This window comes from Corylus avellana, chromosome ca1, assembly GCF_901000735.1.
Source record: "Corylus avellana chromosome ca1, CavTom2PMs-1.0".
Lineage (NCBI taxonomy): Eukaryota > Viridiplantae > Streptophyta > Magnoliopsida > Fagales > Betulaceae > Corylus > Corylus avellana.
In genome coordinates this window covers 19,075,858-19,092,237 of record NC_081541.1, presented here as the reverse complement: position 1 = coordinate 19,092,237, position 16,380 = coordinate 19,075,858, and the positions used below count along the sequence as shown (strand labels likewise).

General features: G+C 37.7%; 1 protein-coding gene across 4 annotated transcripts in view; it reads right to left on the bottom strand.

The window, feature by feature from the left end:
- The window catches only part of LOC132177896 (protein SEMI-ROLLED LEAF 2), a 30,159-nt gene extending 19,633 nt beyond the window's left edge, over window positions 1-10,526 (bottom strand). For 2 of the 4 annotated variants that reach the window (XM_059590375.1, XM_059590394.1), the window contains exons 1-7: window positions 10,450-10,520; window positions 10,240-10,309; window positions 9,759-9,905; window positions 8,847-8,921; window positions 7,986-8,101; window positions 5,748-5,862; window positions 3,801-3,929 (exon numbers count right to left, since the gene is read on the bottom strand). In XM_059590375.1, the coding sequence (XP_059446358.1) occupies window positions 3,801-3,929; window positions 5,748-5,862; window positions 7,986-8,101; window positions 8,847-8,921; window positions 9,759-9,884 (561 nt within the window). In that variant the 5' untranslated portion in view covers window positions 9,885-9,905; window positions 10,240-10,309; window positions 10,450-10,520. Of the gene's footprint in view, window positions 1-3,800; window positions 3,930-5,747; window positions 5,863-7,985; window positions 8,102-8,846; window positions 8,922-9,758; window positions 9,906-10,239; window positions 10,310-10,449 lie in introns of those variants that run through there. The other 2 variants (XM_059590380.1, XM_059590386.1) reach the window with 2 other exon arrangements.
- Between the last annotated feature and the right edge of the window lie 5,854 nt (window positions 10,527-16,380).

Below are 16,380 nucleotides of genomic sequence, written 5' to 3'. Positions count from 1 at the left end.
GATCGTCTCTTAGTCGGAGAGCATACCATTAATACAAAGACTGTAGATAAAAGTTTTTTTTCCTATGAGAGTTGGTAAAGCGGTGAAAAAAAAATGTTCTCTTCTGATCCCCTTCTTTTAACCAAGTTGCCTTATACTTATGCCTCCAACTAACTTCTTGCATAAGAGCAACATTCTCCATTCTTCTTTCATCTTAGCCCTCCTGACTCTCCCCTCATCTAAATGATCAAGAGAATGGATCTCCTTCAGTAAGGATTTCTTCCTCTCCCTCTACATTTCCGAAAACCTCATGTTCTAGTGTTCTAAGTCAAGTTTCAACCATTTTAGCTCAATAGAAAAAACAAAACAAGGAGTACCAAGAAATTGATATAATTCCACTATTGTCTCACTATGTCTACCAAACGTTTTGCTTTTAGCCACATGTTCTCAAATTTAAATGAGCATGATCCTCTAGACATACCTCCACTATCAAGCAATATGAAAAAAATGATTTGACAAGGGTCACGGAAGACGGTGCTAAATCAAGTTTGAGAAATTGTCTTGCCAATCCGAAAAAACTAGAAATCTATCAATCCTGGACATAGAGGGGGTCTTGGTTATTAGATCAAGTGAAGGAAACTCCAGCCTACAGAATATCCATCAACCCTTACTCTAAAATGAATTCTGAAAATTCTCATATAGCAGATATCAACCAAGACACCCCAACCCTTTTGTTCGGTAAGTGTAGCATCCCGGTCCCATATTGAGAATATGAGGAGTAGGCCACATAGAGTGGATGGTTTATAAAGATAGTCATGAGTGCTAAGTCCCACATTACCTAGTTACTAAGTAAAACTGGGCTTTATAATGAATTTTAGAAAAACTTCAAATTAACTAGTCCTTTTGGGGTGATAGCACAATTGTGGCTAGCACTTTTCACAGGGTCATTACAAATGGTATCAGAGCTACCTAGTAACACCAGGTCATGCAGTACTAGAGCACTGCATGACGTAGCCATGACAAGGACATCAAGAGTTTAAGAGGGGGAGTTTTTAACACCCTGATCCCATATTGTGAAGATGAGGAGTAAGCCAAGTGGGTGGTTTATAAAGATAGTCATCAGTATTAAGTCCCACATTGCCTAGTTAATTGGTGAAATTGTACTTTATAATAAATTTTAGGGAAGCTCCAAATTGACTAATCCTTTTGGAGTGATAGTGTAGATGTGGTTAGTGTTTTTCTCTGAGTCGTAATAATAAGCAAGTAACAATGAAGTCTCCCCCAATACACAAAGGAACTTCCCACCTACTAAAAACCCTCGACAACTCCTCCCACAAATAATGCCTTTCAAAATCAACATTGAGACCACAAACTCTTGAGGAAGCCCCAAATGAACTAGTCCAGAACAAATTTGAATTTGCGGAAGATAGAGAAAGTGCCCACCGCCTCTTCAATGCATTCCACTACATGTTTATCCCACATTGAGAAAATACCACCCGACGTTCCCGAGTTTGGCAAAACTGTACACCATGTGAAATAACCACCCCGCGAACCCCAAACAATAACAGTAGAAATCCTCTCTATTTTTGTTTCTTGAAAACACACTACTCTAGGCTTCCAAGTTTTCAATAAATTGCTAACGGTGAATATTTTCCATATGTCGTGAAGTCCTCTAACATAACAAATTATTTTCAATTTCATAACTAGATAGAAGCCTTAGCACGATACCAAGAAGGGTGGGGTTTGGGCGTGGAATCATAGTTCACTAAGCATGACAAATTGAGAAGTTCCCTAACTCCTTTAACCTTGCTCCTTGTCTCTTCTTTTAGGGAACCCAACATTCCTTTGTGACCTTACGACTAGATTTAATAGTAGAGAACAATTCTAAAACCACATGTTCAAAATCTTCATATGAAATCCCTTGGTATTTTTCTAACCGATGCATGCGTCTCTTAACCCAGTTTGAGTTCTCAATCTAACTCGCACAGGGAGTTGAGGAGTTGAGAGGAGAATTCATGGGGGCGATACAAAGGGCGCCCTCTTTACAAGAGGTTTCGATAGTAGAGGGCTCAGGATCAGCTATGTTGGTTCCCTCAAAAAAATTGGGCTCATCCCTACCGGAAGCATGCTTAGAGCCATCCGAATCCTCTGAGAAAGGCATTCTTTCACTCATCTCCAATTAATAGGGGACCCCTATAGTAAAAGACACCACAAGGAGAAGCCTACTATCAACATCTGGGAGAGAGTGAATCTGAGCAAGATGACAAGGATGAGCTACGGCAAAGAAGACAAACCTTGAAGTCCATTGCCGGTGGAGAAGACCCCGCCATTGACGTGACTGTAGCCATACTCACCATCACTATTTGACACTCTATTGTCAACCTGGAAGCGGGATTCACCATCGGTGTGTATCCAGCAAGTAGAAGTTTGAAGAAAGGGAGAACAACGTCGACCCATGAATGACCAAAAGGATCTCTCGCCAGAGAAAGAGAGGTGACCTGAGAATCACAACTCGTGCCACACACCTATTACCAATCGCAGGTTGTTGCCCGTATTTAGGCCTTCGGGTAGCACATACATGTATGAAGCCAATTCAAACACAAAATCCTAGAGTGAAGCCGGTTAGTTACAAGAGAGAATAACTGGGCTGCGAAAGCTTGTAGATGGGTCCTTTGTTACTACAATCTCATTAGAATGGCCTTAACTGACATGGCCTACGAACTCCACTACGCTCAAAGCACTAATAGAGTTGTTGGATTGTATACCCCCAAGCCCAACCTGCAATTGGGCCTTGTGGGTATTATTTGTGTGGAATCCACATGGGAACCAGCCAAGCTCTTTCCTTTCTCGTCCAAGTAGACGCTCAATCGAGGCCCATTTCTAATACCCGATTGCCTTGAGGAGTACTGAAAAAGTACTCTCTTAGATTTTGGTAGCTTCCACATAGGGAAGAACAATGTACCCACCTTACTGCCCCTCTCGTCTTATTTTGGCAATTTTCAAGTATTGGGAGGGACATCAACGATGATAGCACTAGACAGTTGTGCTACTGCACTCTATGCGTGCCTAGAGGGTCAAACTTTCTGGTGTGCCACTACAAAGGTTCCTCTGGCACCCCCTTCGCTTGAGGTGGTCAGACCACCTTGCAACCAGGGGCTAAGACAAAAATCATACAAAAGTTGCATAAAAGCTCAGATCCAAATAAATAGCGAGATCAAACAATTAACACAATTTGACAAAAAACTGGAATTGAATACAAAGGTAAAACGAGTTAAAAACACTTGCAGATCGTGTCTAATATGAGGGTACAATATAATCTAATCATATTTATCCCTATATGTCTCCACACCTAGACATATAGAATTAATTGTTGCTAACTAATGAGGTGTACCTCACATGTATCACGCCAAAAATAACTTGAATATCACTACTGTATTTAAATTCTCCTACCATGTGGATTATAGTAAGAACAAATCAAAAATATAGGAAAAAAATGATCTTTTGTCTTCCATAACTCGATCATCACTACTGTGTTTGAATTCTCCTAACATGTGGATTATAGTACAAACAAATCTAAAATATAGAAGTAAAATGATCTTTTGTTTTCCACGAGAAAAAAAAAATAAAAAAATAAAAAGGTCAGGCATACACCTTAAAACCAAGTAATAAAATAAAATAAGTCCATATATACATGTATACAAATAGGTTGGGCTATCTTAACTAAGAAAAGGTGAAGGACAAAAAAAGAAAGAGCAGTGCATAGATGTATTAACAAAAGCAATTTTTGTAGGTCACATTTAATCTAGGAAAAAGAGTTGTACCATAAAAGCCAAAGCTTGTAGTCCTGCTGAACGCAAACGTAGAGCTCTTTCATTGTCTCCAACTTCTTGAGCCAAATTACAAAGTTTGGGAATGAGGCCCTCTAAGTTGAACATGTACGTACTATCAATCTACTTATATTTCAGGATGTCAGTATCAATTAACTAATGACAAACTAGATAATTAGAGCATATATGATCTATGGCCTAACTTAGACAAAATTAACTTGGCATATGTATGATCTCAAGCAATATGGGGAGCATTCAACAGATCCCTCTGTAGCATCTATCAATTCAAATCAGGTTGTATTATTTGTCTCTTTTCCCTATTCCGTGGGAGTGGCCAACAGGCTTGAGAGACATCAGAATGAATTTTTATGGGGTGGTATTGGGAATGAGATTAAATTCTACTTAGTGAATTGGGCAAGGATTTGCACTTTGATAAAATCAAGTGGGTTGGGAGTTAGAAAACTTATTCAATTCAATCGATCCCTTTTGGGGAAGTCGTTGGGGCAATATGCTATGGATAGGGAGGCATTATGGAGATTGGTGATAGAGGCTAAATATGATAGTATAAGCTGGGGTTGGTATTCTCAGGAGGTAACATGTGACGTCCCACATTGCCTGGGGATGGAGATGTGCTTATATGTATTCTCACACCCTTCTTGACAACGCATTTTAAAGCCGTGATAGTCATGAATCTATCAGTCTGCAATTAAGTGTGCTTATATAAGAGTAATACTAGGATGGGTGACCTCCTGGGAACTCTAGTTCGAAGAAGCTAAAAGCAGACAATATTATGTCGTTGGGGTGGGGCATTACATAAAAGGAACTTTTGGTGGAAACATATTAAAAGGGGGTGGGATAAGTATTCCAATTTTGTTAGATTTGAAGTGGGGGTTGGGTCCAGGGTTAATTTTTGGCATGATATTTTGAGTGGGGATGATAGTTTGTTGAAGATATATTATCTGGATTTGTTTAATATTGCTCAGAGAAAGGATGTGTGGGTGGCGGATTATTTAGTGGATTGTAATTTTTACTAGATCAGTTCAGGATTGGGAGGTAGATGTGGTAGTGTCTTTCTTTGAAAGGTTGTATTCTTTCCAACTAAGACAACGAGAGGAGGATAGAATAGGATGGAGTCCTTCCAAAAGGCGCAAGTTTGAAGTGAAGTTGTATAATCATGTATTAACTAGCCAGAATGGATCCTCTTTTCCATGAAAGAGTATATGGAGAGTCAAGGCTCCTTTGCAGGTGGCATTTTTTGCGTGGACAGAAGCATTAGGGAAAATATTGATGTTGCGATAATTTGTGAAAGAGGAATGTTGTGGTGGAGTAGTATTGTATGTGTAAGAAGAGTGAGGAGTCCATTGATCGTTTAGTAATTCACTGTGAAGTTGCAAGAGAATTGTGGAGCTCCATTCTTAATTTGTTTGGTGTGGAGTAGGTTATGCCTAGATGAGTAATTGATTTGTAGAGTAGTTGGGGAGAACATGTTGGGTGTGGTACAGTTTTGGAAGTATGGAGGTTGGCTCCATTGTGCTTAATGTGGTGCCTTTAGTGAGAGAGGAATGCTTGGAGATTTGAAGATGTAGAGATTTCGGTGACCCAGTTGCAGAAGTTTGTGATCAACACTTTACATACTTGGACATCTAGCCATCATAGTTTGCTAGTTTCTAGTTTTAAAGATTTTTTTTATGGGTTCTCTTTGCATACTCCTTGTTTACTAGGGTTGTGCCCCATTGTGCTTAATTAATGATAATGAAATTACTTACTAAAAAAAATTACTAAATAGTCATTGATGGGGTGGTTAATTTCATTAGAGGCCAATCGAACAAGTTCCCCATATGCACTAATACCGTGCGGATAGCCATGTTATTAATAGATTCATCATTTATGTCAAAATGACTCAGAACATATCAAAACTTCATCTTTCTATCCGTTATGTACCTGTCTATTTATAAAGTCGACAAGAATACTGCAGCCTGAAATCTGCATTTCGTCTTGCCGAGTTTGTTCTAAAAGAATCCGAACAATCCCTAATAAACTACTAGCAAATAGTGGCCTGCATGCATTGAAAGCATCCGGTGAACATCATCACAAATATTAAAAATTTCATGGGAAAATATGATGGAACCCTCTTGTGCTTTACTCGATTTTGACTTTTAGACCCCAGATTCCAATTTTGCAAATTTAAGACCCAAGTTTACGATCATTTGAAATCCGTACTGTCATCCAAGTTTCTTTCAAATAAATAGCAAAAAATATATGAAAATACAACTATGCTCCTCTCTTTATAAAAAATATAAAAAAATAAAAAAAGAAGGTAGGGTCATGACTCAGCCACCATGGCTGGTCATCCAGCTGCCACACCCAATCGTGCCCATGATTGGTTACCTAGCCACCTTTGTGCCTAGGCACGGGGTGAGAGACCAGTCTATCTCTCTTTCTATGTCATAATTTTGGGAAAAGTACACATACCCCCTACCATCCCTTCAAACTACCAAATTGTGTCAATGTTTCTCCTAAACTACCAACAAAATGTCAATATCCCTCTTAAGTACCAAAATACCCTTCATAAAATTTTAATAAAAAAAATTCTTAATTTTTTGTTTTAAAAAAAAAATGACCCAGGGGTGGCTTAACCACCCCCAACACTTGGTGGTGGTGGCTAGACCACCCCTGAAACTAATGGGGATATCCAAGCCGCCACGGAGAGTTTTTTGGGATGGTTTCCAAACCACTCCTTTTTTTTCAAATTTATAGGGATATTTGGTCTTATTAAAAAAATTATGGTCATTTTTGTTTATTTACTGGCCTTAGGAGGGACATTGACATTTTTTTTGGTAGTTTAAAGGGGACATTAACATAATTGGTATTTTAGAGGAAACATTAACAATAGGGTCGTATATGTACTTTTTCCTAATATTTTATAAGAGAAACATAATTGTATTTTCATTTCATTTTTGTTATTTATTTGACGGAAAAAATGGATGAAGGTCTTAGATATAAAATAATCATAAACTCAGGCCTTAAATTTACAAGATTGAAAATTTGGGTCTAAAATTTAAAACCAGGTAAAGCACAAGGGGGTTTTGTCATATTTTCCGTAGTCTCATATTAAAATGGAAAGTAATATTTCTTAAAGACACAAGTTAGAAACCAAACAGCAGCTATCAAACAAACAAAATATACAAAAAATGAATTTTCTTACTAGAAGACTTCTTTATACATTTCCCAAGACTAGTTCCCTTTGAAGTCACATGGATAACACAACATTTCCTGGGACTTCTCCATCTCCCTATCTTTTTTCTTCAGACCGAATTTTATATATCCTTGTTTCCATCATTTTCTCCCTTAAGAAGTTGTCATACTTCTAAGATCAGATGAAGAACCCCATCTGACCAAGGCTGATATGTATCATTTCTATGGAGTCTCCAATAATACTTTCCAAAAATTACGTTAAAAAATGGGGCATTACAAAAATTAGTTACCACAAAGTGGCCCAATCTGTGTCTGGACGTATGTCCAAACATGCTTCTCTAGAAGATTATTATAGAAATAAAATCTTCGCAAATATAACAAGGATCAATGAGTATTATAAAGCAGCATTTGTAGACACGTATAAAACGTCAAGATTCAGCACATTTTCTCTTCGTCCAGTCATAATATAGATCCTCTAAAGCAGATGCAGAAAATATCTTTATCGACTTCATAATGACAAAATACTTAAAAATGAGAAGTTCAAATGTTGAAACGTCAACATGTTATAATCTAGTCCATTGATGACTTCAGTATGATCTTTTTGCATTAGGGCACTAATCACTACCAACTTATAAGGTGTCTGTCACATGTCTGTTAACATATTTATGTAACATCACTTAGACAATTAGAGAAACAATCAGAACATAAAAGCTGCAAAAGTTATGTACTATTTGATTGAGTCATCTCTTATGTAAAACGTCGATGGGAACAATAGGGAGGCATTGGAGCCCAGGAAGAATAGTCTATGTCCCAAAAGTCTGCTACATATTATGGTTTGCCTAGTGTAGAATTTTCTTCATCTAGTGCGTCACATTTCCAAAATCTTCTGCCCCTGCCCCTCAGTTGTTGAAAAGATTGCGTGTAAAATAACACATTTCGTTGAGATCCCAAACAAATTATAGGATTAAAATAGATCAAACTTACATCTGCTCCTTACACGACGATAGCAATTTCCCATAAATGCGCAACACAACTTTCAATGATCCAAAGTTCTCATTCCGCAAATCCTTGTAACATCTCTGCTCTAGCTGATTGGTAATCTGTGGAGACAGAACACTGACCGCCATGAGAATGAAGCTAAAAGATGCCCCTTTTTTTCCAGATAGGTAGGCATTTAAACCAAAACTACAACTTGACAGGCCTTGTGGAAATTTCAAAAGTTCATTTTCTCCGGCAATCTTCTTCAATTTTGAGGCAGACATATTTTCCATTATAGCTTATCAATTACTTCAAACAATTGCTGTAAAAAAAAATTGTAAATATTCTGGCATGATATCATAACTCTTCTTATAACAAGTTCGGCCACAAATGGAAAAGAAAGCAAAATGTAAATTCTTGATTAAAAACTAATCCACTAATTGAAAAACAATATAAAAGTGTAACTAATGATAGCACCAGCATATAGCAAGCCTAACTGAATCTTTGTAAAAATGTATGGGTTGATGAAGATGAGATTAAACAGTTTCTTTTCATCAAAACTAATGAAAGAGAATATCAAAAACTAAAAATATACAATTGAAAGCTATAATATTGCCCAAATTTCTTTAGGGGTGGATGTTGCCTTCAACAGTTTCACTTTTCTAATTTTCTAGAATTTCTGGATTTGCGTTCTTCTTCTTCACCCCAATTGGGCATCTCTATACTCCATGTTTACTTGAATTCCATCCCTTTCCACTTTCTAATAAGATTGAATTACATATAAAAAAGAAAAGAAAAAAATTGAACAACATGCAAAATTAAAGCTTCTCAAAAGAAGAAAAAAAGGAAGAAGAGAAGAAAGTCTACCTTGGGGATTCGCAACGGGTTCTTTGAAGCATATTCACAAAGTTTCCCAATTTTCCTCTCGTTTGGTTCAGCATCCTGCCATGTATAATTAGAGAACAATAAGCATATCCTGAGGCTCTTTTTTTCTTTCTTTAGCTTTTCTTGAAATTCCACGCGTTTTGAAATTACACCCCCACCTCCACCCGAAGTTCAAAAAACTCTCAATTAAGGGAATCGAACTTTTAATTTCTTTCAATTACCCCCTTCTGTTAGGATTTTCTATTAAATCTGGTCAAAATATCCTTTTTTTTTTTAATTATAAAAAATCCTAAAGATTCATGAGTTTAAATTTTTTATAAAAATATATATTACAATATTTTTTATTTTTTAATAAAAGAAAAAAACTGAGGTATTTTGAGAATTTTGACAAGATTTAACAAAATGGAGTAATAAAAGAAATTGAAAGTTTGATACCCTTAATTTGGAGTTTTTAAACTTTGGAGTAGTGTCAAAACAAGTGAAAGTTCAGGGGGGCTTTTGTAATGTTTCTCCTAATAATAGTATAAGAACTCAGCAATAGCAACAGTAATTAATGTTACAATGGCTTCCACACTTTCATGGATGGGGAACAGGCATCACTGACATATATGATAAATCATAGCAAAATAAACAATAAAACTTAATTTTAAAGTACAGATCTAACTTATCATTACTGAAATAATTGCACCAGCACTAAATACAACCTTAGATTTGCTAAGTCAACCCTTCTTCCAAGCAAGCAAAAAGATCTTACTTGATGAGAATAGTTGAATACATAAAGAGTCATTGAATAGCTACGCAAACTCAAAAGTTTATCATATGAGCAAATATCAATGACAAGCATAGAAAGGATATGAATTGAAGGAAATGGTACTAAATTAGCGGAAAATTCACCTTTAATATATCAGAGAGCAACTTCTTGTACCGTTTCACGGGCTGTCTTGACCTTGCTCGCATCGAAGGACAGAAGAAACAGAGGTTACCGCAGGCAGGCACAACCCGCCTCGACATAACCCCCATTTTCTGAGGAAACACAAACCCCTGGCTCCGAAAGTCAATATCAAAATTCAGATTAACCATTTCTCATAACTCACAGACCCACCTGATCAAAACAACTTAAATGCTCAAAACTATCCTAGAATTCTGTTCTTTTGGTGCTTTACAGAATTGGGTACCGGAAAAGTTCAAAAACCCAACTTGAATTTGGCAGATTCCAACAGTGCAAATGTGTACCAAAGTTTTCAAGAATCAAAAACAGTAAAGTCCCAAGAACCCAGATTAAATTAGCAGATTTTACAGTATATGAACTCTACAGAAATGAGACAAAAATTAAATTCACCGAATTGAATCAAAACTTTCAAATTCAAAGACATACCCACAAATTCAAGTTATGGAAATTCAACTTTCAGGCACAACCAAGGCCCGAGACCGCGATCTGGGCTTGCCTGAAAGCCATAAATGATACAAAAAGCGGTTCCAAAGATTACTAGAACAATTCTATAAAAACTCTTAAGAATTATATTGCATAGATAAATAAACAAAAAAATTCTCAGACATTTAATTGAATTTGATTAAGTGAATTTACCTCAGGAAATTGCCAATAGGGGGAGAGGCTTGGAATATCCCCTCGGCGTTTTTCCTCTTGCTCTCTCTCTCTCTCTCTCTCTCTACATCAATAGGAGAAATTTTCCATTGAATTTCGATTTGTAAGATAAAAACTTCATGCTAAAGTCACGGGAATGTGTAATAATACGGGTGACAGCACTGACAGGCCCTCTGGTGAATTTTGTCGCTGTCTTGCAGACCCGTCATCATGGTCACTTTGGGTCCACAGATGATCCAACCATTTTATTTAAGTGTACGGTGGAGATTAGGGCTGTGATTAATGGTTCGGAAAGGTGGCTGTGAGTTTACTGTGCCCCAACCAGAATATGACAACTAGATGTCCAGTTGTTGGGGCAGCACCTGTTAGTGCCAAAAGCCCCCCAACGGTCCCGAGATTTAAGGGCGAGTGCTTTTCTGATTGCTTGACAGATATGTCCCTCAACTATTCACCTTTTGACTTTCTTTTTCCATTTTTTAACAAAGGCAAGGGGGAAGCCAACTTTTGTCTTCTTTAGCCACATCTAATTATTCTCCTTTTTCATGGTTTTGTCTTCAAGACAAGGCGGCTTACGAGATAACACTCAAAACTCGACTATCATAAATTTGATTCCACCTCACTTCTTTGATAAATGAGTGGATCATCAACATAAAAATATGTATGATATAATGATGAGTTTATTAGTGTATTCGCACTTTTAGTATTGAGTTTGCTAAGTGTATTCTCCGCTTAATGCTGGGTTTGCTAGTCGTATTCCTTCTTCAAATATTGGGTCATTAATTGTATTACCCTTGCTCAAAGGGCTGAGCGTCGGTCGGTAATGTCGATTTCGGTAGAAAATTTTTATTTTCACCTTTCGAATCGACAATGTCGGTAAAGTCGATTATTTCACCGACTTATTCTGCAAAATTTTATTTTATTTCGCATTTCGAACCGAATTGCGGTCGGTAAAGTCGATGTCGGTCGGAAGTCGGTAAAGTCGGTTTTGGTAATGTCGGTATGTGGAAATGTGGCAAATTTGTTGGTAAAGTCGGTTCAATTAAAAAACTTCTTCCGCCTACCGAACCGAAAAATTCGGAAAAAAAAAAAATCATACCGCCTATTGTTCGCCATCTAGTCGGTAACGGTCCGTGTCGGTCGAAATCGGTCGGAAGTCGGTTAGTCGGTAATTTGCTCAGCCCTACTTGCTCAACATTGGGTTGTCACAAAACTTTTTTTTTTTTTTTGACATGTTCGTACAAGAGAAGGGAGGGGGATTCGAACTAGTGACCTCCACTTCATTAAGTGTGGCCCCAGCCAATTGAACTACCTCTTGGGGACGACAAAACATTTTCTACGTAACTTTAATCCTCGTAAATCTTATCAGTACGTTTTGTTTTTCAAAGAGTTTGTTAGTGTATTCTCACTTTTAGTACTGAGTTTGCTAAGTACTAGGCCATTGATTGTGTTACCCTTGCTCAACATTAATGGGTCATGACAAAACATTTTCCACGTAATTTTAATCCTAGTAAATCTTATTCGTACGTTTTGTTTCTCAAAAAATGTTATTCTTCAAGACCGATCTTTCTATTTTTCAAAAACATTTTCATTTAGTTATTTCTTTTTTCTTTTTTTGTAAAATGTGTAGAACACAATGAAACATTCTGTAGTATAAATTAACATGTATAAATAACATGATCTGTAGTCACGAGTAAAATATGCAGGTATATCATGGCATGTAAAAGCACATTTCAATATTTGTTAGAAGTGTTTTACTTACAACTTGCTATCCCCTTTCATCGTCACTTTATCAATTCATAGTTTGTAACCGTCTACATTATATTATGACTATTTGTATTATTATAGGACTTTACTAGATATCCAATAGCCATCTTTCCCTAGAAAAGTCATTTTCACTCAAAATCTAAGCAGCTCATTTGAACCTAACCCTAACAGCCCTATCAAAGCTCTTTGGTCCTTAGTTTATACTCACCTTGTTTGGACGAGGTCCAAATGGAACTCCAACCGAGCTCGTTGACTCTCCTCATTCGGACGTGGTCCAAACAGAACACCAATCAAACTCCTTGTGTACTAGCTAGTTTACACCAACACCTTGCTCAGACAAGATCCTAACGACTACACAATTCGAGATCTTCGGTTAGTGATCTACATCTTTACCTCGTCTAGTCATTATCCGAATGGGACACCGACCAAAGCCTTCGGGTCTTGGTCTCATCCAGACGAACATTTCAAGTCGTTCAAACAAATTCTCATAGAAACCTTATTTTGCTTCGAATTTCCTCTTCCATTCAATTTATAATGGTTATCTTAATGCTTCTTTTATACTACACAACCTTCATAAGTTAAACATGCACTCCTATCACTTCCATTTTTATGTAAAGATCCACCATTTTTTACAAAAACTTTAGCTTCCTCATTTTTAACCACAACAACCTTCCCAATGACACAACTTCATAAAAACATTGTTATAACTATACTAAATAATTAATCACCGCCAATAGCCACAATCTAACCTACACAGATCCATAAAAACTACTCATAACAATAATCATTATTGTTAAGTTTTAAATTGGCCGTATTCAGTGTAAATGGTCTTGAGTTGTTTTTTTATTTTTAAAACATGTTGTAAAGTTTGCAAGTCTATTTGTGCGAAACAAGTTTCCCGTTGGATGGGTGTCAAAACAAGCTTGTAATGGGACTCAATGAATTTCTCTCGGCCCTATGCGTTGGATAGCACGTCAAAATAGGTCTATGACAGGACTTATAGAATTACTCTTGGCCTACGCGTTGGATGGCAGGTCAGAACAGGCATGTGACAGGACCTAGGGAAAAGCTCTTGGCCTATGTGTTGGATGGCACGTCAGAACATGGACATGAGGGGATTACAAAGAGTTTACTTTTCACTTCATGACGTGACTCATTTCTTGTTAAAACGTGATAAATTCTATATCTCATATATACATCTTTTGTTCATTACGTCTTAACGCAAAATGAATCCCATTAAGACGTGATGAATAAAATTTCTCAATTATAAGTTCTATTTCATGTCATTGTTCACAGCAGATTTTTTGGGAGATTTTCTCTAGAGTCTCAAGGTGTTTTTCTTTGAGTAAATAGTTCTCTGACATTGGAATCCAAGGGAGGAAGTGGTGAAAGTTTGGTGCTATCCCTCTCTTGATGTGTTGATCGTTAAATCATCTACAACCATTCATTCTACATCCTTGAAGAAGCCTACCGGATGGTCGGTGATGAGATTCACTCTACGAAGATGGTCAGCTAGGAGGCGGGCAAGGGAGCTTGTTGTCTTATAGAATATAGAGACTTGCAAGAGTTTGCGCGTATTTTTTAATGTTTGTAATCTGGTTCTTCGTATAGTGATTTTCCTGGTTTGGTTGCTCCGGAGTAGTTTTTACTTTTGATTCATTCAAGAGGTTTTCCACTTCATAAACAAGTTCTTGTGTTATGGTTGTGATGATTTAATTTCCGTTGTGTATGTTTTAATCGTTATTGCGTTATCGTTTGATTTAGTTGTTGTTGGGGGTAGAATACGATACTCATGTTATATCAACTACAAGTTCCATAAGCCAAAATGAGGTGGGACGAAATTTAGAGATCATACCTTTTGTAGTTCCTCATTCCCCACACTAGAATCTCTTATTCTCACTCTAAAAACCAAGCTTCTACTCACAAAACTCGGTCTTTCAGCCTTTGGATGAACAAAGGAAATGAAGATGTGAGTTTTACTTCAACGATCTAGTCCTTCAAATAGACAAATATTTGGGTACTGTTCGCACTCATCCACTTAAGTTATTTCACATGTTTGGACGAGCTCGAGTTAGATCCATTAAATTTCCATCTCCTCAACCACATCATTCCATCGCTTTTGCAACACATGGAAATACTTGCTCGTTTGGACGAAGATCTCTATTCATTTAGATGAGCCTCTGACAAGTTGTATTAAAACGCCCATCTCATCCATTAAATCTGCACATGAATTAATCTGAGTCGATCTTGTCCTCGCCTAGATGAAACATCTCCCCATTTGAATGCAGTTTAAGAACTCCGTGTTCTACAAGCTTCCCGTCAGGCGTTTTGCCCCATAATTTCCTAAATTTGACTTGTAATTGACCTGACACCCTGATAGGGAATCTACCCGTGTGATCACTAGGAATCCTAATTCAAAGTACCAAGGGTAATCCTATCGGAGGAAGAATAAGGGATAAGGGTTATCTCATTTATCTAGGAGTTGTTATCTGATCTAGGTTATCTTATTATCTTATCTTGTTATCTTATATGTTAGTCAGTATCATTTAAGTTATTAGGAGATATCTCTTGTGGAGATAAAATTAGTTATCGTTATTTTAAATAGTAGTTATCATTAGTAGGAGTTGGCTATTTATCGGAATGTAGTAGGGAAGAGAGATTCATTGAAGTATTTTATAAAACACGTATGTGTAATTGGTGTCTCCTACCTCAAGTGGAGAATTATCAATAACATTTCCCATTCCATTTCAATTATCATCCACAATCCATCAATCCAACATCCTGAACCTATCAATTGGTATCAGAGCAATGACAACCCAGAAGGAATGCATTGAGAAACTGGAGGTAAATGTCCAGGAGATCAAGACCTCCGTGCAGAACCTTGAACGTACAATGAATGACAGCATCAGCCAGTTGTTGAAGGAGGCATTGGAGTCCATGTCCAAGTCCCATGGTGACTCTTTACGTCAACCTGAAAAGGAAACCAAGGAGTCCAACAATACTGGCAGACATAATCACCACCATGACAATCGCGAGGATGGTCATTATACCAAACCTATGAAGATGGATTTTCCTAGGTTCTCGGGGGACGATCCCATCGTGTGGCTTGATCGGGCTACTCAATTCTTTGAGTATCAAAACACCGAGGACGACAAGAAGGTCACGTTTGCTGCCTTTTACCTGGAATGGGAGGCAAATCAGTGGTGGCAATGGTTGAAAAAGGGTTACCACGTCGACAATGTAGTTGTTACCTGGATCATCTTTGAGAAGGAGTTGTTGGCTCGGTTTGGCCCAACAGAATTTGAAGATTATGATGAATCCCTTTCACGCGTGCAACAACGAGGCACCTTGAGGGATTATTTGGAGGAGTTTGAGAGACTCGCCAATCGGGGTGGTTGGATGGCCGCAGAAGGCCATAATTGGCACCTTTTTGGGAGGTTTAACGGCGGACATTTCCACGGATGTAAGGAAGTTCAAACCTCGGACATTGCGAGAGGCCGTGGAATTTGCGCGCATGAGGGAGGATGAGCTACAACGCACAAAAACGACTCCACCGCCAACCGATCCACTGAAATCCACCCTGCAACCCAATGGTTCCCCAACCCAAGTGAAGAAGCTCTCATGGGAGGAAATGCAATGAAGGCGAGAACAAGGGCTATGTTTCAACTGCAATGAACGATTCACCCCTGGCCATCGATGTGCTGCAAAACAATTGCTCATTTTTGGGGTCGAGTCAATGGCTGTAGAAGAACTCGAAGATGCCACTTGGGCAGATGTTGATTGCCTCCGGCAATAGTTTCCGAACCACGACCTTGAGAACAAGGATCGTGTCCAAGGAGGAGAAATTGATAGGGAATCTACCCGTGTGATCACTAGGAATCCTAATTCAAAGTACCGAGGGTAATCCTATCGGAGGAAGAATAAGGGATAAGGGTTATCTCATTTATCTAGTAGTTGTTATCTTATCTAGGTTATCTTATTATCTTATCTTGTTATCTTATCTGTTAATCAGTATCATTTAAGTTATTAGGAGATATCTCTTATGGAGATATGATTAGTTATCGTTATTTTAAATAGTAGTTATCATTAGTAGGAGTTGGCTATTTATTGGAATGTAGTAGGGAAGAGAGATTCATTGAAGTATTTTAT